Below are 22,485 nucleotides of genomic sequence, written 5' to 3'. Positions count from 1 at the left end.
ATCAACATTTCTGCACTATTAGAGTCAACCAGCAGCTCCATCTTTAGTTGTTGGTCTCTGCTGTTCATGAACATATTGATGGTTATCTTGTTGTATCTTGTTCTGTATGATTATAGTTGTGATTTTGCAGATATCAAGGGCACCAGATATCAGTGGTTACTAAGTAACAATTGCATTAACTGTCAAAAACAAATTGCACACAGAGATTCTCATATTTATCATGTATTTTGTCTTGGGATTGGGACTCAATGTCAGCTCTTGACCCCACTGTGCTCTGTTCAGTAAGACGACCATAAAATGGAGAGCTACATCTCTCCAAGACTACATCACCAAGAAAAATTTGGATGCCTTGCCCAGTACTGCCATTTGGTGTTGGCCAGGTCTTCTGTGGAATCCCTGATGAAAAGGCAAAAGTTAGCTGAAAAGTGCTCTTGAGTTGTGATACGGGGCTTTCACAGCCCCTGACTCCCAATGCCTACTTAAACAAGCTTTCTGACATTACCACACTATCACTACTTCCAGAATTATTTAATGATATATAATGACTTTCCAGCTAATAATCTGAGTTAAGGCATAAATGGGGAATAAGTATGACTTGCACACTCTTCTCCCTCCATTTACCCACTAAATCTCATCACAGCCCACCCCCCAAATCAGTGTCCTGCTGTAGTCAGCAACCAAAGAATAGGGGAGCTGCCTTGACATTTTTGAAGAAGAGTGGAATAAATTTAAACAAAAAGCATTCGCAAAAATCCTGGCTTAGGGATACAGCTTCATTTCTTAGAGAAGCCAAAGTTCTCAAGTATCCAGCCAGTACCCAAGGAGAAAAGACACTTAATTCAACCCCTGGTGCAATATTGTAAGTGGCAAGATGCCATAGAGAGATTACTAAAAAATAGCTCCAAAAAGGAGCAGGCTATGGTGGTCCATCTTGCATACATTAAGATTAAACAAGTTTCTAAATTAACAAAGATCATGATGCTGACCTTGTAAGCTGTTCTGCCTCTTCTTTTTCCACTACCTCTCATGGCGACTATGAACATGAAAGATGCTTACCTTTTCATACACGTTGGCAGGCAAGACAGGCATTACCTTAGATCAGAAGCCGGGAGTTTCACTTTCCACTTCATAAAGTACTTAGCTGCAGTAAATGCCTTCTGCAGCACCAAGAGCGTCCACATTTACCTATATTTCGTTAACTGGCTGATTTAGGTACTAGCTTTAGAAGAGGTGCAGAGGGCACTGCAATTTTCCCTGGTCTGCTTCCAAGACTTAGGAGTCTCTATGAACCTACCAAAGGCACAATGATTTCCCACGAGATGAACCTTGTTGAAAGGTGCCCATCTGGACAAGATTTATGAGATGGCCTTCTTCCCTTGAGAAAATGTCCTGTTCCTGACCAGTTACTTCACTTCTGTGTCACAGCAAAAACAGATAACTGCAAGCAAATTGGTCATGATACTGGATTACATGGCCTTCTCATTCCTAGTAGTTCCTCTAACAAGGCTACACATGAGGAAACCAGGTATATCACAGCAACAGATGGTGCATCCATTCTCAGTGTTTGCAGCATCCCATCTTACTCCTACCCTGTATCTGTGCACAAAAAGACCCATGTTTGATTAGTGGCACAGACACTAGAGGGGGCTTCAGGAGGGGGATATGAGATGGCTTACCCCTCCTGGAGGGAGGGAGGCATCCTAAACACACCACAGAAAGCAGAGTGTGAAGCTAGTCATCTAATTGCTGCTTAAGTGGTAAGCCACTTAGGAGGTTCGAAGCATGCATGCACACCTTAAGGGCAGCAGTCATTGAGTTGGCAAGGCTGCCTTTGGGGAGAGGTATGAGTTAGGGCACACTCCCTGGTAGCAGTATGATGCTGCACCAGTGTCCTCAATCTCCTCACTGGCCCCATATATGGATTGGATTGAATCTGAGGAGGCTAAGGTGAGTTCAGTAGACAGTGAATGAGGAGAAGTGGTGACAGTTGATAAAGAAGAAAAGAAAATAGCTTCCTATGATGGATATAATATGAAACTTAAACATGGAGTCTAAAACAAGCTAGGCATAGACATCAAGATACTTACCACAGACTCCACCAGGGAAGCCTACTAAGAGGATCTAAGAATCCACAGGGTTTGTGACAAAGAATGGAGAGAAAAGCATGTTAGTGTAAAGGAAATTATGGCAGTAATACTTGTCATCAAGGACTTGAAGCAGATTTGGAAGCAAGGGATTCTCCAGACCCTTGCAGGCAACTCCACAGTAATGTGTTTCATCAACAAATAAGGGGCTTTTGATCAAAACTCTTGTGCTAGTTGGCTGTTGACCACTTACAAATCACTACCAGGGCATTTTATATCTCTTGTAGGAAAATTCTATAGTTTGATGCAGGTCAGCTGAACATAAAAGTGGCAGATCCTCATGAATGGGTGCTACTCAGTGAAGTCTTTCTGGATCTGGTCCCCTGGTTGGTTGTGCCAGAAGTAGACCTTTTTGCTTCTTGAAAAACAAATCCGAAAAAAAAAAAAGTAAATCAGAAAATTTTGCTCAGGAGCATCAACTCAAGATTCTGGGCCTCTTTTAGGATAAATTTAGTCCCTTCTCCACAGAAGGACTCAGGTCAACCTAGAACCTGGAGGTGCAGCTTTAGGGTCTGTGCTTCTTGAGCTGCCATATATCAGTGTGATCCTTCTTCCATCACCTGAGCAGTCCATGCTGTGGATCATCCACAGGAAAATGGCGACTGCTGTGACATGAAAGAACCAAAGATGACCGGGGTGGATGCCCCTCTTATACAAAAGGCATGCTGACATCTAGGTGGGAGTGCCTTCCCCATTGGCCTATTAAGGAAGGATGCTAAATATTGGAAGTCAGGTCAGACATCAGTCCTTTTTTGATGGAAGTCCTAATTGTGAAAACTACTACAATGGTGATTTCCCTCAAACATCAACAGTTAGGGTGAGGGCATTAACTCAGCTGCACTTTGTCTCATTTTGCTTCTGTGTGCTTAAGTGGTTGTTTGCAGTTCCTATGAATGTGGCTTTATTGTCCACACTGCTAAGGAGGTCTAACTCCAGCATAATTTCCATGTTGGTCTGAAAGTCTGAAGAATGTAATATGTTGCTCTACGGAGGATGACATCCTTTCTTGATGGAATGACCAAGCACCTTGTAAATGCTTTCATAGAAAGCTGCTGTTCTTGTATTTATGCTAGTGTGCTCAGCATGTTTTATTTTATTAACACTGAGTTGAACAGTGAATGCAGCTTATATCTAAATGGGGCTTGAAACCTGGTGCCTTTTACCCTGAATGTCTTTTGGCACAGTTAACATTTCAATATAAAAAAAAAATAAAAAAAAAAAAGAATTTGTCTTGCATTGGTCTATAAGAAAGCACATGTACAAGTTTCTGGTAACTTTCATAACTGACAGTATATCATACCTGTCTGTTTTTTTTTTTTTTTTTTTTTTTAATAAACTAGCATCAAATGAGGGGAAAAAAAGAAAAGAAGTTTCCTTGATGTGCCTGTTCTGAAGTATAGGCCTTTGTCTGGCTTTGTCTTCTTTTTAATTTGATTTGTTTCTAGTTTTGGATTGCAGTTCGCTCAGTGTTCCATTTGTCCTTTTTCAGAAGTTGTAGATCTCTTTCTGACCCTCTAACCAGCACCAGTATCTTTTTAATACATTTCTTTGATTTCTTTTGTGTGTCCATGTCTTTATTTTTAAATTCTTTTTTTCTCCTTTCTTTCTTACTGGTCCATTCAGAAAAGGAAGTCGGGCTCCAGTGTCCATTTAATGGTGAGGATCTGCAGTAAACTTCCACAGATAGCCCCCATCTGCCATCTCCATTTGCTTACATGCCACTGTGTCTCTCTGTCTTTCTTTCCTTGTCATCCTGCATTTCTCTTTCTCTCTCTTTTGTGTGATCACCAAGCCATAAGCACATTTGCCATGCACTCCCATTCACTAGGCTGGCTTCAAGGTTGGGTGTCCAGACAGAAATGGAGACTTTTTCACTCACAAAACTACTCCCCTTGTAATACGCTTGTGATTTGTGATGTGTTTGACATTAATCTTCTAATGTGTGTGTACTCAGCAAAGTGTTGTTAGGCAGTTTTGACACTATTATTTTCTCTAAGTTATGCTGTAGGCATCGGTAATAATCTTATGGTAAAGACTAACATTTTGGAGCTTTTTGATAGCTTCACTGTTAAGTTATGGCTGTAGAACCATTGCTGCCAAAGCACTGTGACTTTTCAAGCCTGCTGCAACATGCTGCATTTCTGCAATGCAATATTTTCATGCATAAACTCTAGGAATGTGATAACTCTATGTGAATTTTTTTTATTATATAGTCTTGTCTGCATTTTTGCATTCCAGTTCATCAGTTGAAAGTATCCCAGTTAAACAATACTCTGTCGTAGAACAGGTCAAAGAGGAAAGTGCATGTCATTTGCTTTAATTTCCATGTTGTTAAAGGTAGGAAGTAATTTATGTAGGTGAAGCAGTCCCAGAAGCACATTATGTTGTAGCTACACATGTATGCTTCTATAGTATTGTAACTCAGTTAAACAGATTTAATTATGACCACCTTCATTAATCATTCTTAACATAGCCCAAACTGGTAAGAGTAAACTTCCAGGCAACTGGTCCTTCTGCAAACTTTCAATCTGTCAGTCCGTACTTTAGGGCTGCCCATATCAGTAGTAGGTATCGTTGCTAATTCCAGTATATGTATTTGCGTATGTGTGTGTATATTTATACACACACACACACACATATATATATATATATATATATATATATATATATATATATATATATATATATATATATATATATATATATATATATATGGGTCTACTTCCATTTCCTGAATTCCCACTTAATCAGACTACAAAACGAAGAGACAATATTGCCAAAAATTGAGTTTAATCTACAACTCCAATCACTGTAATTTAACTCCCGGAAACTAACCACTTGGCCACCATAGTGAACCTTGCCCTTTTCTCCAGTGTGGTGCGATCTCGGAGTTGGTATATTTAGTTAGGTGGGGCAAAGCCCCCCACTTGGGTGGGTTTGATTTGCTTTGGTTTCTTTTTAAAGTGTTGTTGGTCATGAGTTTAGTTTCTCAGGGTTGAATTACGGTGATCTGGGTGTCCGATAAAGTAAATTTTCGGCAACGTCATTTTGTCGTTCGACTAAGTAGAATTTTGGTAAATGTATGTAAGTACATGAATTGCATGTGTGTGTGTTCTCCATGTGCACTTGAAAAACTGTACTGAACAGTTAATCACAGTTCTGAACAGCAGTTAGTTTATAAATGATGACTGCAGTCTTCTTCCAGTTCAGAGTTTTAAAATAAGTGAAAAAAAATTACAGATGATTGAAAGACCATATTATGATTGCTTTAGTTCATTAAGCAGCCTTAAACTTTCTACAGAATATTATATTGTGTGAATAACACTTTTCAACTGTAAATGCTTAAGGCCAGATTCATAAAGGATCTGTATCACATTGTCACATTATCAAAATATCGAACGGCTACAATGTCGAAAATGCCGTTCAGCAAAATGTTTTTTGTGAGATTGTGGTACAGTGATGATCGAAAAATTTGCCCTTTCCTCAAAGTAGTGTGATCTCTGAGTTGGTATATATAATTAGCGGGTGGGTGTGGGGGGCACCCCCCCACAAGAACAGTTTTGCTGAATGGCATTTTCGATATCGTAGCCATTAGACATTATTACAATGCGATCATATGATATAGATGCTTCATAAAGGTTACCGCAAAGTGTACACCTAGTGTAACCGTTCTGAGTGAATAAGACAGTACAATCATTGTAGTAGGGCAGTTCTTGAATTCAGAAAGTGTACACTTTGTGGTAATCTGTATGAATCCCAGCCTTTTGTCTTTCAGGTACCTCTCTATTTTTTTTTTTTGTGTTGACCTGAAAGGCCAAGTGGCACAGTGGATAAAATGTATGCCTTTCAAACGCAAGGTGCAAGATTTGATTCTCACCACTGGAAAGAGCATTACAGTTTGAAGATGTATATTTCAGGGGTCCAGGGAAGTAAATAGTGTGGGAAGAAATAGCCAGGGAATTGTTATGGCTAGGCTTGTATAGGCCCTAGGCTGATAGCTTAGTACCAACCTATGAACCTGCATTGTCTACTAGATGGAACAAAGACCACCAGGTGATATTTGTCAACATGGAACTGGAAAACAGCGCAGGATCTTGTGTCTTTAAAAGCTTCATCCAGGCCACTCTGTAGATAATATGAATTTTGTTGCAATGAAACTTCAGTGTGAGATAAGCGTCTTATGTTATATGCCATCTCTGTCAAGAATCTAGGGATTCATGAGAGACCTTTGTCAGAATATGCCTGGTACGTGTCTGTGACTTTGCTATATGAACTGTTCTTGGTGATATCTCTTCAGGCTTATTGTGGTTGGCTGTAGGTCATCTGGGAGTCCAAAGGGTGTTTGTGCTGGTGGCATTAGTAATGTGTATGTGCCAGTGTTTTCTGTACTGACCCCATTTTATTTTTTAATAAGGCTGGTTTATGTCCTAGAAAAATGACCTGTCAAACTGTGAAGTACTGCTGCTACCACCTGCTGAAGACCCCCATCTCCTTGACCCATTGTGTTTTTCATTTTTCTTGCTTAAATTTTCTGTGGCATAGGCTGTGCTAGGGATGATGTCTTGATTGACTGTGACAGGAATAGCTCCCAGCTTGATTATCGCATCATGCCCTGTTACCTTAATGTTGGCATAGTGTCATTTTCCACTGTCTGTAAATATTGAAGTCATATTTTCAGCATTGTGGTATGTAACTAAAAAGAAATGACCATGATCCTTTACTACAGCCAGAGATGGTCCCATCTACAACTGCTCCTCAAGATCTTCCTCTTTTTTATGTATTCTAATCTGACCATTCAGTCAGCAGTGGGTCAGCTCTATTATGTCATCTGCCTAAGAAGAGGAGCCATGACACTTCACTTAAATGTGTGCAGATTTGTTTCATTTTCTGTGGGTGAGAACACACAAAAGTAATTTCTGTTTGATTGCCACTGACTCCTAGATGTCAGATGAATTAATCCATAACAGCAGTACCATCCTTTGTCATAACAAACTCTGTGACATAATGCTGCACTGTGTTCCATCCCTTCTTGTCATGATCAGGGATCAGTCTCACTGAAGAACCACTGACTAAACGCTGTCGATGAGACCAATCTGTTATACATCAGAAGACTAATCTTAAGGGATTTCTCTTATTTTATTTTGATATGTAAACTCAGTGTGATCATGCCTGAACGCTTGTCTTTGTGTCTGAAATGATCTGCACTCTGTTTTATTCAGCAAACACATTAGACATAGCAGTTAAACCTGCCCGGCACATTCCTGAATTTTAGGATTCAAGGAAAATCTAAGTAGCTGGGATTATTTAAATCATTTTCCCTTGATAAAGTCAACCACAACCTTAAACAGACTGATTAAATGGATTTAAAGTTTTCCTTCTTTAATAATACAGTAGTTAATCTGGTACTCTATTAAAGTTTCAGTGTTATTCTGTTAGAAACAGTGAAGTTCATTGCAGCAGACTTTCTGGAAGATATCTGTAAAGGGAGCCCTTGGTAATAACATAAAGTTTGCTTTACATGTTAATCATTTTATTTATAGTGATAGCATATATTGCAGTCTCAGTGTAGGTTTTCTGGTTGATTTCTGGTACTAGTGTCATAAATTTCTTTTTAAAAGGCTAATCCTAGTCATAGGTGACTTCCAGGAGTTTTCATGCCCTCTGCATGAAAAAGTAATACCCCCTGCTTAGGTATTATGCATCACTGTATTTTTATTTTTTAGTTTTATTTTCTTCCTGTGTTACAGGCATAAGGTACAGTAAGATGTTCTCTTGTATCTAGACAAAGAGAAAGTACGTGATATCTTGTTTCTTCCCTGCTGCAGAATGTCTTTCATCAGTTTATGCTGAGCCCACCTTAGAGGAGTTCCATTTACATAGTCAAACTTTTACAAGTTCGAACCACATATGGTCGAGACCATATGTTCGAATTTGTAAATGTTTGAGCATTTGAATGGAAATATCCGTAAGCGGATGTTTCCATTCACTTCAATGTGGTGCAATCTCGGAGTTGGTATATTTAAGTAGCAGGGGGTGTGAGAGGTGGGGGGGGGCTTGCCCCCCCTGCTTACAGAAAGTTATTATTTTGTACGTTGTGTATTTTTGTTTTTTTGCATAGTCGAAGTTCTGTAACTTTGAACTTAATGGTTCGACCATTAGGTGTTCGGAGTTATGGAACTTTGACCATCTAATATAGACCCCCTTAGATCTGTTGTCATCTGCTCAACTGTATATTTCCAACATTCTGATCCCCTGTGGTCTTCATGGGCATAATGTTGAAAACTGGCTGCCACTCTAGTTTGGCAGATAGGTAAATATCATATCCAGCAAATGAGAGTTCATGCGACAGAATTACAAAGATAGGCGGCAACAGCCTTTACTGCTGTCTGGCACATAATGTGGATTTTGTGTGGCCATGGCTACAAGTTTTACTTAAAGGGGCACTTACAGTGGCCCAGTGATATTGGGGCAGGGTGTTCAGCTATGCATCTCTCAACCCAAGTGTGCTTAACATTCATAATCTCAGATGAGCTACAAGAGAAGAAAATGAGTGAGTAGCTTGGGTTCCTGTACAGCCACGGCATCAAAAGGACATCTTGTGGTGAGGCATGTCTGAGGGAATATGTATTGTGCCCATTGTAATCCCATTGCCATTCAGTTTATACTTCAACATTGTAAAAAGAGGGTAGGTCGTAAAAAGTATGCATCTGTGCATTACTATGGTTCCACAGAGTTTTCTTCCCTCTGTTTTCACTTCTGAGAGCAGGGTTCTGTGATCTCCTTCTCTGGGATTGGTCAAATCTTTTCTTTCTTTCTGTTATACACCTAAAGATTATTCCACCTTTTGAGAGAGTTCATTTCACTTTGTTACCCATATGTTTTTGCTTCCTTGTACTGTGCCTTCGCCACCTCTTCACCAGGTTCCTCTCTTTCACCTCCTGTATGTCCTGTCTTTACCCTACTCAGTAGCCTCACTTCCTTCCATAGCCACATGTGCCTTCTCCTCCCTTCTGCTTATTCCTCAAAGCATTGTACTTGCTGAGTTCTGCATCTCCGGCCTCTCCCAATTGCGTATTTACTCCATCAGTTTGACCCCAGTCAGTTAAATACATCTTTGATCCTTTTCTAAGGTCCATTGTAATCCAGTCTGCTAAAATCCTGTATCATAATATGCATCCTCGTTTGCTCTTTCTATCACTCTGCAAGCATATAGTGGCATGTTGTTGGTAGCTAACAGCACCTTCATCTGAGCATATCTGATCCCTTCCATCTTGGTTAGAGCCATATCCAGAATTTTCTTTTCTGGCACAGTCCCTTATCAGATGTCTGAACTCATCATGGTCAAAGACTTCGGTCAACTCCCTCAACCTTTCTGTCCTGGAACAAAGAATTTTCAGTCTGCTCCTAGAAGAGTCAGCTTTCTTATCCTGGGCTAGCAAACTTCCTTTCATCAGCTCATAATATGCCAAGATGGCTGACTACAAAGACACTAGGGTCTAGAGCCAACATATGCCTGAGGCAGTGAGGCAAAATTGGGGCTCATTGGACTTGGAAAGAAAAACATATCTTTTAGGTTTGAAGGAGACCTACTGCAAAAGCAGAGGGTATTCTGACAATCGTCTAAGGCTACAAAGACTGAGATTTGATGGTTGATATGGGAAAATTGAAGGAGCAACCAAGCTTTTACATGGATGACACTGACTTATCACACTGACAGAGCCTTCAGTGGATAAAAAAAGTACTTTTGAAAAGGCCAGGTTTTACATGGCCTGGAACATCTCTTCTGGACCCCCATAGGGTAAAAAGAACAACACTTGTTCTTTCTACAAGGAAGTTAGGGATCAGAAGAATTCACAGAGGCAAGTGCACCATAGTCCACTAAGACTGTGTCTTCTCACATACCACTCTGGAGAGAGAGAGAGAATTAACTAAGCTTCATTCTTCAAGGTTGGAAAATAGTTCAGTTTTTGGAATATCCTACTTTTGTAAGATTACCTGACTACTGTTAAGATGAAACCAAAACTCCCAAGAGGGGTCTTGGTCTGTAACTCAAGGGGTCTGCTAAGTCATCTAATACCCCTAATGTATGGACCTCATTAAGAACTAGGGCCCAGATGATGTCCCATTTCCAGACATTAACTGTTTTAATGTGAGGTTCAGTAGTGCAGCTCTGTCTTTTGAGCAGCTACCATATTAATTCCCAATTATCTGAATTCGCAAGACCACCATTGAGCTTCACAACAGTCTTCACAGACAGTAAGGGAAGAAACATCACTCTATGCTCAATAACACTGATGTGAAGATTCTTCTCCAATGGGCTCCATCAGCAATGGATCAAAGGGCACTCATAATAGATTGCTAATGAACATGAAAGACTGTTCTGGAAAAAAGTACCCAAAGTGAGGCCTAATCCATATTTAAACCAGCAGCAAGGATCTGAAACACAAATCTAATACAGAATGATGATATGATTCCTCAGACAGTGGGAGCAAACCATCAGATGTAAGATCTACATATGATGATGGGTAAGTGGGGCATTGAATGCTGTGAGATCCATTATTCCTAGAACACAGGCCCTGGAGTCCATCTTGGTTACAATACATGGGGGAATAAGTGTCTAAGCCCTTTATTCCTTTTCAAAGGAAGTATGGTTGCAATTTTGGACTAAGTACTTAGCTTCTCTTATAAAGGGAAAACAGAAGTATTTCAGAGGACTCAAGTGATGTCTGGTATCCCACCTGTGACCCACAGGGTGAGAGGGCTAACAAGAAACAGAATATAAAGGATTAGTCCAGATAAAATTACTTTAGCTAGCATATCTAGGAGACTGACTCTCTCTGTGAAACCCTCCTTGTGGAAGAATAGACAAGCTTGTTGAAGTTTTCAGTAGCTTATTTAGTTAAGCTGTTAGATGGATGAGTGTTCTTGTTCTAATACGTTACAATCAGCAGGTCAGTTATTTAAAGGCAGTCACAGACAATGGTGGGAAGTTCCATGAGCTATTTGATGGAAAACCTGGGAGATAGAAAAACAAGGAGCCAATCCGAAAGCTTAGAATTTAGTCCATTATTTGAAAATCCCTGCAAGACCTGTGAGGTTTTATTTTTATTTTTAACTATTAACAAACAAAGTATGGTAACATACTATGAGCTACAACTGTAGAACTATATTTTAGAAATTACTTTCTCCTGTGCTTCATCAGGTCCATCTAATAGAGTGGTTTCCACTTGGATAATTGAAAATGCCTGGTTTTATAAAGATATCACCAGACTTTATTAGTCTGTTTTGCAACACGCACAAAATGAGAGGCTTTATCTACATCTATGGGGCTCATATTCCTTGGAGCCAAGTATGAAAGCTTTATTACAGACCTTTTTCCAGTCTGTCACATGTAAAATGAGATGCTCTACCTACTTTTATGGGGCTCATTGTTTCCTGACATATAATATGAAAGGTTAATATGGTTCTGGTGTTTGTTTTATTTTTAGTGTCTAACTGTTTTGGGCTTGCCTGTGAGAATGTATGAAGTTGTTTACACACACACACACACACACACACACACACACACACACACACACACACACACACACACACAGACACAGACACACACACACACACTGTCGTTTTTGTATTTAAGTTACCTGTAACACATTGCACGTAGGTTACCTGGCACTTGCTCACTAAAGCAATTACATAAGTCAGCACTAAAAAATTAAAAGCACTACACCCTCACAAACTCCCCTTGAGTACCTTGTTCCCCATTGGCCCTTGTTTTCAATTATAAAGGAATTCCCAATACTATTCTAGCATGTCCAAAGGTCAGTTGTCAATCTCCTCTCCGGTCCAGCTGGTGAATCTGGGAATCTTGAGGCAATGTTACAGCTGCCTCATGTACACAGACAACCCTCTCCTCCTCCCAACAAATTCCAATACATGTGAGAGATGCAACCATATAGCCAAACTGGAGGCTAAGCTCTCTCAACTCAGTACTGGCGTAACCAGTCAGAAGAAGGAAACCACACTCACTACAATTCCAGTCTCACATAGACCTACCACGACAGCAAACCAAACACGTAAACACACAAAAACATACTCGGAGGCTCTAAATAAAATTCTGCCTAAGCAGCAGAGACCTCCAAAGCAGACACCCAAGCAACCGCTACCCCAAAACAAAACACGTGCAACACATAGCTCACAAAGCCAGTGTGCCGAACAGTCACAGCCCTTAAGGCTAAACAACACACCTGATACACTTGTAATAGGTGACTCTATCGTCAGGCACACTGACGTCCCGCTCACCAGGCTGAACAAGGAGAAGGTCACGGTGAGCAGCCTGTAGGGCGCTAGGATCCGCCATATAACACAAGCACTCAGGTCACTCCAAGGCAAGTACAAATATGACTCAGTCATTGTCCATACTGGTGTGAATGACCTGAGACACGTACCTCCCTGGACTGCATGAAAAGAGACATAGAGGAGCTCTTTGAGCATGTAGCCCAGGCCGGTATGACCCTGACCTTGAGTAGCATCTTACCCTCACCAAGAATGATGCCACAATATGAAGACAAGATGATCAATTTCAACAATTGGCTTAAGTATTGGTGTCATTCAAAGGGGATCCAATGCCTGTCAGCCTTGGATGATATGCTCGACAAGCCACGATGCTTCGCTAGGGACGGCTTGCACCTGTCACCCCTGGACTTTCGGATATTGGCAAAGGCTCTTGCTACCCCCATAGTGCCTTTTTTAGGCAAGGCTCAAAAGACAAACCCACCTCCATAGGTATCACAAGGGATAAGAAACTAAGAGTAATGCTACTCAACGCCAGAAGTCTAAACCTCAAGATGCATGCACTTGAAACTCTCCTTAGCATGGAGAACATCGATATCTGTGCATTAACAGAAACCTGGTTCAGGGCTCCCGAGAGCAACCCAGCACTACCAGGTTATACCTCATACCATGCTTTTCAGCCCCAAAACTTGGACCGAACCACAAAAGGAGGGGGAGTATCAATATTCATCAAAGATACCCACACCTCCAGGTTGGTGGCACAGCACGAAGCATCAGAGACTATCCATGTGCAACTAACAGTGGGTAAAACTGCCTTTCAGTTTATAGCCTGCTACAGACCACCCTCCCAAACCCAGGAACCCCACTCGGCCTTCCTGAGAACACTGAAAAATATGAAGGTCTCTCCAAACACCATTATATTGGGTGACTTCAACTACTCAAACATAGACTGGGAGCATTACTCTAGCTCCAACACCCTAGCCCAAAAGTTCCTAGAATTCATAAACTCAAATGTTATGGAACAACTTGTTACCACTCCCACAAGAGGGGAAAACATACTGGACCTGATCATCACCAACATGGGGACTCTATGCTCCAGACCAGAAGTGTATCCCTCACTGGTAAGATCAGACCATAAACTAATCTCACTGGATATTCACATCCCAACCCCAACCCCTGCCCAGAAAACCACAGTGAAAAACTTCTCTAAAGCAAATTTCACACTCCTCAAAACCGAGGTGGAATCCTTCAAAGCCCCCGGCCCTGTGGAAAATATGGCCCAGACCACAGAATCCTTTATAAATGCATTCTATGAACACCTTCAGGAATGCATGGATCATGCAATCCCAAATAAAACCAAGACCCAGTCCTCCAAAGGCAGACGTCCTGTCTGGTGGACCCCAGCCATAAACAAACTATACAATAGAAGGAGGAAGCTACTACATGATAAGAGCAAAATCCCAAAAAGGGAAGGCATCTCTGATCAGTGTTGGCAAAAAACTACGGGCACTCATAAAATCGTCTAAGGCCAGCTTCGAGAGAAAAATTGCACAGGACACCAAGGATAATCACAGGGCTTTTTTTAGTTATGTTAGGAACCTGGGTGGGAATTCCCAGATATGCTCAGAATTAGTCCAAAATGACAAAAAATACACCAAACCACATACATTGCCAACATCCTAGCTGACAGGTTCAGCACAAACTCCCCCCCCCCACCAAAAGGGCAAATATCTATCCCAGCAGAGTGCTGCCCCCCTGACATCTCAGATGCTCAGGTAAGAGCCGCCCTCTCCAAAGCAAAAAACACAGCATCAATGGGACCAGGTGTTCCGGGCTGTGTCCTACATAAACACCAAGAAGAGCTAAACCCAAACTTAAAACTACTGTTCAATCTCAGCCTTACTACAGGATATGTACCCAAAGAGTGGTGTATAGCAACAGTGGTCCCTCTCCACAAAGGTGGTGGCTCAATGGACCCTGGAAACTATCGCCCCATAAGCCTGACTAGCTTGGTCTGCAAAGCTATGGGAAGGATCATCATGGACTTCATAAGTAAAGATATTGGGGACCTACAGACACTGGATCCTACCCAGTTCGGCTTTGTTAAGGCCAGATCCTGCCTCTTAAACCTGGTTGACTTCTTTGAAACAGTCACCAAGGCCATTGAGGGGAAGGTGGTCCACACAGCCTACCTGGACCTCGCAAAAGCCTTCGATACAATACCCCACTCGGGCAGTATAGATAAGCTCACCAGCTTAAATATAAACCTCTATGTCACTAGATGGGTTGCAAACTGGCTCAAGGACAGAACCCACATGGTTAGAATTGCTGGAGCCATGTCAGACTCCAAACCAGTTACAAGTGACATCCCACAAGGCTCAGTCCTGGAACCTCTCTTGTTCGGTATATATTTCTCGGAGGTACAGGCCAACACGGAAGGACTGTGGCTGACTAAGTTCGCAGATGACTGCAAACTGGGTGCCATAGTCAACTCTCCAGCCGACACAAGCATCCTCCAAAAGGACCTCATAGAAACAGACAACTGGTGCCAGAGCCATGGCCTCAAGCTAAATGCCAAAAAGTGTATAGTCATCCCCATTGGCAAAAACAAAGTGCCCACAAATTACCACATAGGTGGTAATCCATTAAGTACAGAAGAAGTAATTAGGGACCTGGGGACCCAAGTTGATAGCATTCTCTCATTTGACAACCACGTGGACAAAGTGGTTAGAAAAACATTTTATATAGCCCATCTAATCATGAAGGTATTCACATCTAGATCAAGGGAGGTCATCGTGCCTCTTTACTCATCCCTCATCAGGCCCATAATCAAGTACAAATGCCCCTTTTGGGATGTACCTTACCAGACACCTGCAGCAACTGGAAAGACCCCAAAAGTACCTCACCAAGAGGATCAAAGGGCTCAAACAGATGCCATATGCTGCCCGGTTAAAGAAACTCCAGCTCTACTCAGTGGCATACCGCCTGCTCATAGGAGATCTGTGCCTGACGTATAAAGCCATGTCCAACACGGAATTAAGGGACATGCTGCACCTCAAAAAATCCAAATCCCATCGAGCTACACTCTCGAGAGACTTGAACCTCATCACTGAAATAAATAGGACATGCTGGAGGGACAGATTCATAACCCAGAGGCTCCCTTCACTCTGGAATAAAATCCCAGTCCAGGTTAGGCAGAGTCCCTCATTGACTCTCTTCAAGAGGAATCTTGATGAGTGGATTGGAGATCGTAGGTTTACCCCGGGTATCACTTCTGTGTCACTGTTAGACAAGAGGCACAGTATACTAACCTCGAAAAAGGGCATAGCAAAATTAATTTAAAATGGGTGGCGAAAGCCAAACATACTCTGGCTAGGCTTATAAATGCCCTAGGGCAGATAGCCTAGTATGAACCTATGAACTTATATATGTATATATATGTGTGTGTGTATATATATATATATATATATATATATATATATATATATATATATATATATATATGTATATATGTATATATACACAAAGGTTAACCACAACAATTGATGTGTATAAGTTTTTAGGAGAATGAACTGAAGAATATGGTACAAGTCAAGGATACTATTTTTCCCCCAAGTTAAATGGGTTAAAATTAAGCAAAAAGTGAATAATACAAGATAATTGTTAGAGCACCAGCTGGGATTTCTTGCAAAGAGATGTCTTGCTGGAAGAAAAATAAAGTTAGGTGCACAGTCTTACTCTAATGGTGATAAGATCTGACAGCACAAATCTCTGAGCTGTTGACAAGCTCCTTCTTTTGCACAGGCTACATAGTTTGATTCCTTCTAACTTCATTGGTCTACTGTAAGACTTTAGTCAAGTCACTTAACCTCCAGTGTCACACCTGAAAATGGACAATTTATCCTTTAAGCTTATCTGGCCAATAAATAGGTAAAAATAATGATAATTGAACTGATACAGTCAAAATAAGGAGGACAGCCTACCACTCTCTGTAGCCTTTTTAGTGGGTCTCTCTGTTGGAGAGAGAAATATTAACTCTTAGATGGACAGTAAAAGCTAGTATTGAGAAAATGGAAAGTTAAAAAAAGAACATTTAACAGCGTTAAAACTGAATATCTCCCCAACAGCTTTAACGTTCGACTGTACTAAGTATTAAGATGCAAAAGTATTTTCTTTTTTTAAGGATAGTGAGCTAGTTTTTAAGCAAATGGTTGACTGAATGTATGCAGACTGTTCTCTACACTTGGCCGTGAAATAATGATTATACTAGTAATGCATTTATATGTAATCATTTGGCAGTATGCTTTCAGCATGGGGTACTCCTATTTGTACAGTAGGTAATGCAAGTTCAAGTAGCCACTGATTTGAGCTGGAAACTTCTGTTTTGTGAGCTAAGTGAAGTGTACATATTTTTTCTGTATGTTAATGGTAAAGGGGTTTACAGTGATTTTAGCTGTTTGGAAAAATATGACATGATTTCAAACAGAAGCTTTAATGTTTGGGTATTTTAAAAGTCTCATCAGTCAAATGTTACAAGGTATGCATAAGCTGCATAGTAATAATAATACTTGTATAACAGAAGTGATGTGCATCATAAGAGACTATATTAAAATGACACAATAGTTGCATTGTTAATTTTAACATTGAATGTAAATGGCATTACATCCACACAAAACAGTATTGAACTATATTAAGAAATGTGGGTTATAAATTGTCATATTGCAGGGAATGCAGCTGAATATAAATGAACGTGAATTTAATAAACAAAGAATTTCAATTTGGATATTTGGCAGAATATTAGAGATAAATGAAAAAGGGATATTGTTATACTGAAAAGAAAGAGGGTCACAAAATGTGGCAGAAAAAATACTGGAATGTTTGTGGCAGTGAGAGGATACTGGCAGGGAAGGTTGTTTATTTTAGCATATATATCTGTATTCTTCCTAAAACTACAGTTAAGCAGCTCAGAATAGGTTTGGGAGGAATAAGTTTTAAATAGGACATTTTATTTATAGCAGTGACTGGAATTTATTGTGCAGCAGTAAGGATGTGTCAAGTGGTCCTAGAAATTAAGCAACGACGAGAGAAGTTAAATTAAAAAAAAAAAGCATATGAAGGCGTTTGGTATGTAGGATGTTAGTTCAGTAGTAGCAGTTCAAATGGAGTTTGCCTATTATTCCCCAAGATACAGTAATTAGCAAGGCTAGCCTGACATTATACATCACAGACATATGCACATTTCTGGTTGAAAGTACTGAGACATATCCAGTGATGATGTGTGGGCATGCACATACGAGAGCTGTGATAACAGTACAAGAAACTGAATTTAGTGGGCACATAACTAGTAAAAATCCAGCAGTTTGTAGAGCAGAGAGAAATAGTTCCTGTGGCTTAGCTAATGTGTGGGATTAAATGAAGATGGACTTTAAAAAATAGAGTGAAAGCAATGGAAAGAGAAATGGGGGAAAATAAAAAGTTATTTAGAAGGGTTGTCAAAAATTAAAATGTTTGGACAGTATGCATGAGTGTAGGAAAATAGCTAATAAACAATTGCTTTGATGATAATCCCACTGCACAGAAATTATCTGAGTTAGGACTTAAGCAACAGAAAGTAGAAAGAGCTGTGTAAAACTCAGAAACCTTATGAGAATGTTAGCTAAGAATCCTGAAAAGATACGCAATATATTTTGGCAATGTTATGAAAATCTATATAGAACAGTAGAGTAGGGAAATTAGAGGCAAAATCTGGAAGCATTTTGGAAATTGTATATACTTTAAAGCTCAGCAAAGAGGAAGTAAAGCAATTAATAATTAGAATCAATAAAGGAGAGATAATAGCAACAGGAAAATCTCCATGAATGAATGCATTTAATTCCTCTTAAAATCAAAGTCAGAAGGAAGGAGGCTGTTGTAAATTTGTAGGGCAGAGTTTAATAATGTTTAGAAAGGAAAGTTGAATACCTGCAGTGTGGAATGTGGCAATGATGGTGATGATGATAACAGAAGGAGAGCTATGAGACCTTCCATCATACAGACCTGTAACAATTGTAAATCAAGATTACAAAGTGCCTGTGTCTATAATAGCTAAGAGAATGATGAAAATATTACAAAGCCTGATAGGGCTTGGATCAATATGGTTTTGTGGAAGGAAGACAAAACACTTGATATTAATGGAACAATGATTATTCACAGAGACTCAGAATATTTTTAAAAACTGCATTATGATGACTAGTTTAGGTATAAAAGAAGCATTCAATGGGGTTTGTTGGGAATTCTTGAGCAGGAGAGTGTTAACATTTGCATCCGTAAGTAGTACAACAGAGTTAATAAGGAGAATATGTGATGGATCACAGCTAAAATAAATGTCACTTCTTACATCTTAACTGGAGCCACCAAGCAGAGATGTCCTTTTCCCCTTCTTGTATTTGCAACATACTTGGAGTCTTTATCTGAAAAGGTAAAGAATTCACACATTTAGGGATATAATTGGTAAGGTAGTCAGTGTGAAATAGTGATCTCGCGGATAATGTTATTCTGTACTTGTCAAATCCTGATGACATTAGATGTACTATGAGATATCTTGTGATTGCTTCAAGTATTTTTGGTATAGAGAATAAATGAAGGTAAAACACAGGGTATATATCCGTAAATTAAGTGCCTACAGAAGAATTAGTTAAGTACTACCTATATTTAATGGGATATGAAAAAAGTGAATAATTAGCGCCATAGATTAAAAAAGATTCTGCTGTGGCAGCTAATGATGTGGAGGAAGAGATCAAGTGGAAGATTATTAAAAAATAAAAAGATGGAAATTAATCTTTATGGGCATGGACAATAAGACAACGTTTTAGTTCCTTTGGTCCTCTACAAGACTATGCATACATTTATCATCCCGCAGAAGAGTTTTGGGTGACATTTAATAAGAGCTGAAGGAATTTATTTCGGAAGGGAAGAAGGCAAGAGTATAGTCAGATAAGTTGATTGCTTCTATTGAACAGAAGGGTGTATAACTACTTGACTTGAAGGGATACTTTAAACCTATACATAACATAAGCAAAATGATATAGATCAAAGTAGAAAAAGATGTTGGCTCAAGGTGACCGTATGAAGGATGTAAAAAAATTTGAGTTTTGGAGGCAAGCCCATAGGGAGTGTAGAAATAATTGTAGAGAATGTTCTATTTATAAACTGGAAGTCATCATTATAAAGACTAAACTAGTAGGATAGTGTAGAAGGGAGATTTTGCCAGTAGGATTACATATACCTAAGGGTACACAAAATAGGCAAGAGATGGCAGGATGTAACTGAAGGAAGCTAACAAAGGAACCTTGCTACTTGGAACAAATAATTTGAAAGGGAAGAGTCATATAGCGGGAAGTGACCAAGCAGTTGTACGATCTGTACTTCAGAGATTACTTTCTGTATCAAGGACTCTTGCTAGAATACAGCCAAAGAGACAGAGGGAGGAGAGTTCTGAAGAAATGCCAATTCTAGAAGTGTTTTTAGTGGAACCAGGAAGAAAAGATGCTTTTAAGAATATACAATTAGTAAAGCTTATAAAATATTGCACAATAAATTTACAAATCTATCAGAGGAGGCAAGAAATGACTTGGAAGGAAGATCAGAACGACAAATTGTGGCATTCCATGAGAAGGAATCTGTAAGGTCTCTATCTAGGCTACAAAGCCTAGAAAATTCTGGATATTGTCATGGGAATGTTTACAAAGGTCTTTTTGTAGTCCAAGTAGACTTCACGGGATTTTTCTCATGCAGAGAGCATATGCAGAGATGTGAGCAGAATGAGAGAGAGAAAACTGGGAACCCATTTTGGGTGGATGTGGGGTTTTAATTGAGTACAAAGATTCCCAACAGAATGTCCTGGCACATTTGTTAGGAGAACATATTATATTAACTAAGGAGATGATATAGTTGATACCATGCTTTAGAATTGTTGAGACATAATTAGGTCTTAAAGCTTAGTATTACTAATAACCAAAAACAAAACAATTACAAAAAATTAGAAATCGAGTGAGAATTAAACAGGTTATAAATAAAGTACTGGTTATTGTAACAGGAATAAAATAACTGTAGCTAGGACCATTAAACAATTGTGGATGTAGCCTTCATAAAAATAAAGGTGCATTTGGTAACCATATATACAAACCAATGCAGAAAAGAGATGACTGAAATAGGCTGGTTAGCAGGAATAATAAAATTATATGCTCTAATGCACAAGAGTAAAGAACAGAGTTGTGGTAGTAATTGTATGAATAATGCATATACACAGTAATGGAAAGTGTTGCTGTGATATTTCTTTTTGAATTATCGTGATATTTCTTTTTGAATTGTCACCTCACTGACTGAAGGATGTACCTTGTTTATCTACTGTCTTACCTGTGCATGAGAGAACTAGATCTGCATATCTTGTGGTTACAATGTAGAGCAAAGTCTCTCTCTCACCAGCCGGCTGTATGACTTTGAAATTATGCAATGCAGATTTTAAGGAAATGGAAATTCACTGCTGGCAATTCTGTATTTGTTTCCCATTTTTCTGTGCTACACAGAGAATTGATGACAAGAAGTTTTAGGGTCTCTAAATTTACAAGGCTTTTGGGGAGAAGGCGGAGTTGAGAGCTGCACAGATAAGTGACACAAACAGATTTCAGGTACCAATATAAATTAGTGAATACTTTTTATGATATGTCGTCATTATGTGTGATCATTTGCTAGTCCTCTGGTTTCTGTGGGTATGGTAACTTACTAGATAAGGACTTTAATACCCCATGTGTCAGACTATAGCAGTGAGTTTACTTCTAAATGGGTATTGTGAAAGTTGCTTTGCATACACCACTGTGAAATGCAGATAGGACCACTCAGATGAAACAATCACAGTCCATTTGGTGTGTTCGTAATTTGGAAGTAGGGGAGTTGTCATGTTTCAGAGCTAGAAAGATAGCAGCAAAGTTGAGCAGCATGAAGTCATACACTTGTGCAGTTATAAAAGTTGCCAGGAGTGGTTCTTGCAGTGGATGCCTTACAGTCTTTCAAAAAGTATTACTGGTTTTGTATTTGGCTTATAATCTCACTCTCTCTAGCTGTTGTAGGCGGGAGAACATCAAAAAACCTTTTAACTTGACATTTCAAATGTCTGCGTTGCAAAAGGTCATGCTAGAGCGGCAAGTGCTCACTGAGTGGGATGGACATGTAGTCACCGCTTAGTGCAGATTGCAGGAGACAGAAACCACATTAGTAGTAATCAGAATCTGGTGCCTGTTTCTGATCTGACACCCCACCCTCTCATCTCTTCAGCTGAACAGCAAAAAGTAAGACGTCTACCCTTAAAGTGTAGCAAGCCATTTCTGCCGATACTTAAGAGAATCCAGGAGTTGCACACTTCTTGATTGTGCCACCTAACACATTGCACCCAGGGCAGCTGCTTTCTTGGCTCACCCTTGCTACACTTCTTAGAGAAGTGACATGTAATATTTGTATGTTTGTTTCTTGAGTGGATATGCCACATTGTAAGTTGTTGTGCTAGAGGGAAAAACAGAAATGTGAGAAAAACAAAGTATTTAGGGTTAATGGGTGTTTCGATTACTATTTCTGACCCCACCCCCGCTGTCTAGTCTGACACAATAATGGCTGAAGCCAGCTTCCAAGGAATGCATGCACACCACATTGCCTTCCTAAAGCTTTTCTCACAGGATTTCATTCCATCCATTTTCTGCATCTCGTGGTTTTTCAGGCCCTAAGGACATTATCATCTCCGATTTCATTTTCACTACATCAAAGTCTATTTTGTAAACAAAACTGTTTAACAATATTTGCTTTCTGTTTAAAGGTTGCTCTCTTCTGGTGCTTTCTGATTCCAGGTCCTGACTGTCCATCCTTAATGCTGATATAAAAGTTTTTTTGTGCTTCTGAAGAGGGTAAACAAGCATGACTGGTAACTGTAACTAACTAATTGTATTTTGCTAGAGGTTGTAGGTAGAGGTTGTAGGTAAGATTGGGGGTGGAGTAGTTATTCTAGTTTGGGTGTAAGTTGGCAGCA

General features: G+C 39.8%; 1 protein-coding gene across 19 annotated transcripts in view; it reads left to right on the top strand.

Annotated features, from left to right (window-relative positions):
* The window catches only part of LOC122789306 (calcium/calmodulin-dependent protein kinase type II subunit gamma), a 2,351,533-nt gene that overhangs the window by 2,046,860 nt on the left and 282,188 nt on the right, over positions 1-22,485 (top strand). For 11 of the 19 annotated variants that reach the window (XM_044056632.1, XM_044056627.1, XM_044056630.1 and 8 more), the window contains one exon: positions 3,768-3,800. The exons of the other annotated variants lie outside the window; for them this stretch is intronic. In XM_044056632.1, the coding sequence (XP_043912567.1) occupies positions 3,768-3,800 (33 nt within the window). The remainder of the gene's footprint in view (positions 1-3,767; positions 3,801-22,485) is intronic. 19 annotated transcript variants of the gene reach the window in all.

This window comes from Protopterus annectens, chromosome 14.part0 (assembly GCF_019279795.1).
Source record: "Protopterus annectens isolate FY-2018-M chromosome 14.part0, PAN1.0, whole genome shotgun sequence".
In the NCBI taxonomy this organism is placed as follows: Eukaryota; Metazoa; Chordata; order Ceratodontiformes; family Protopteridae; genus Protopterus; species Protopterus annectens.
This window is presented reverse-complemented; position numbering and strand designations above follow the sequence as displayed.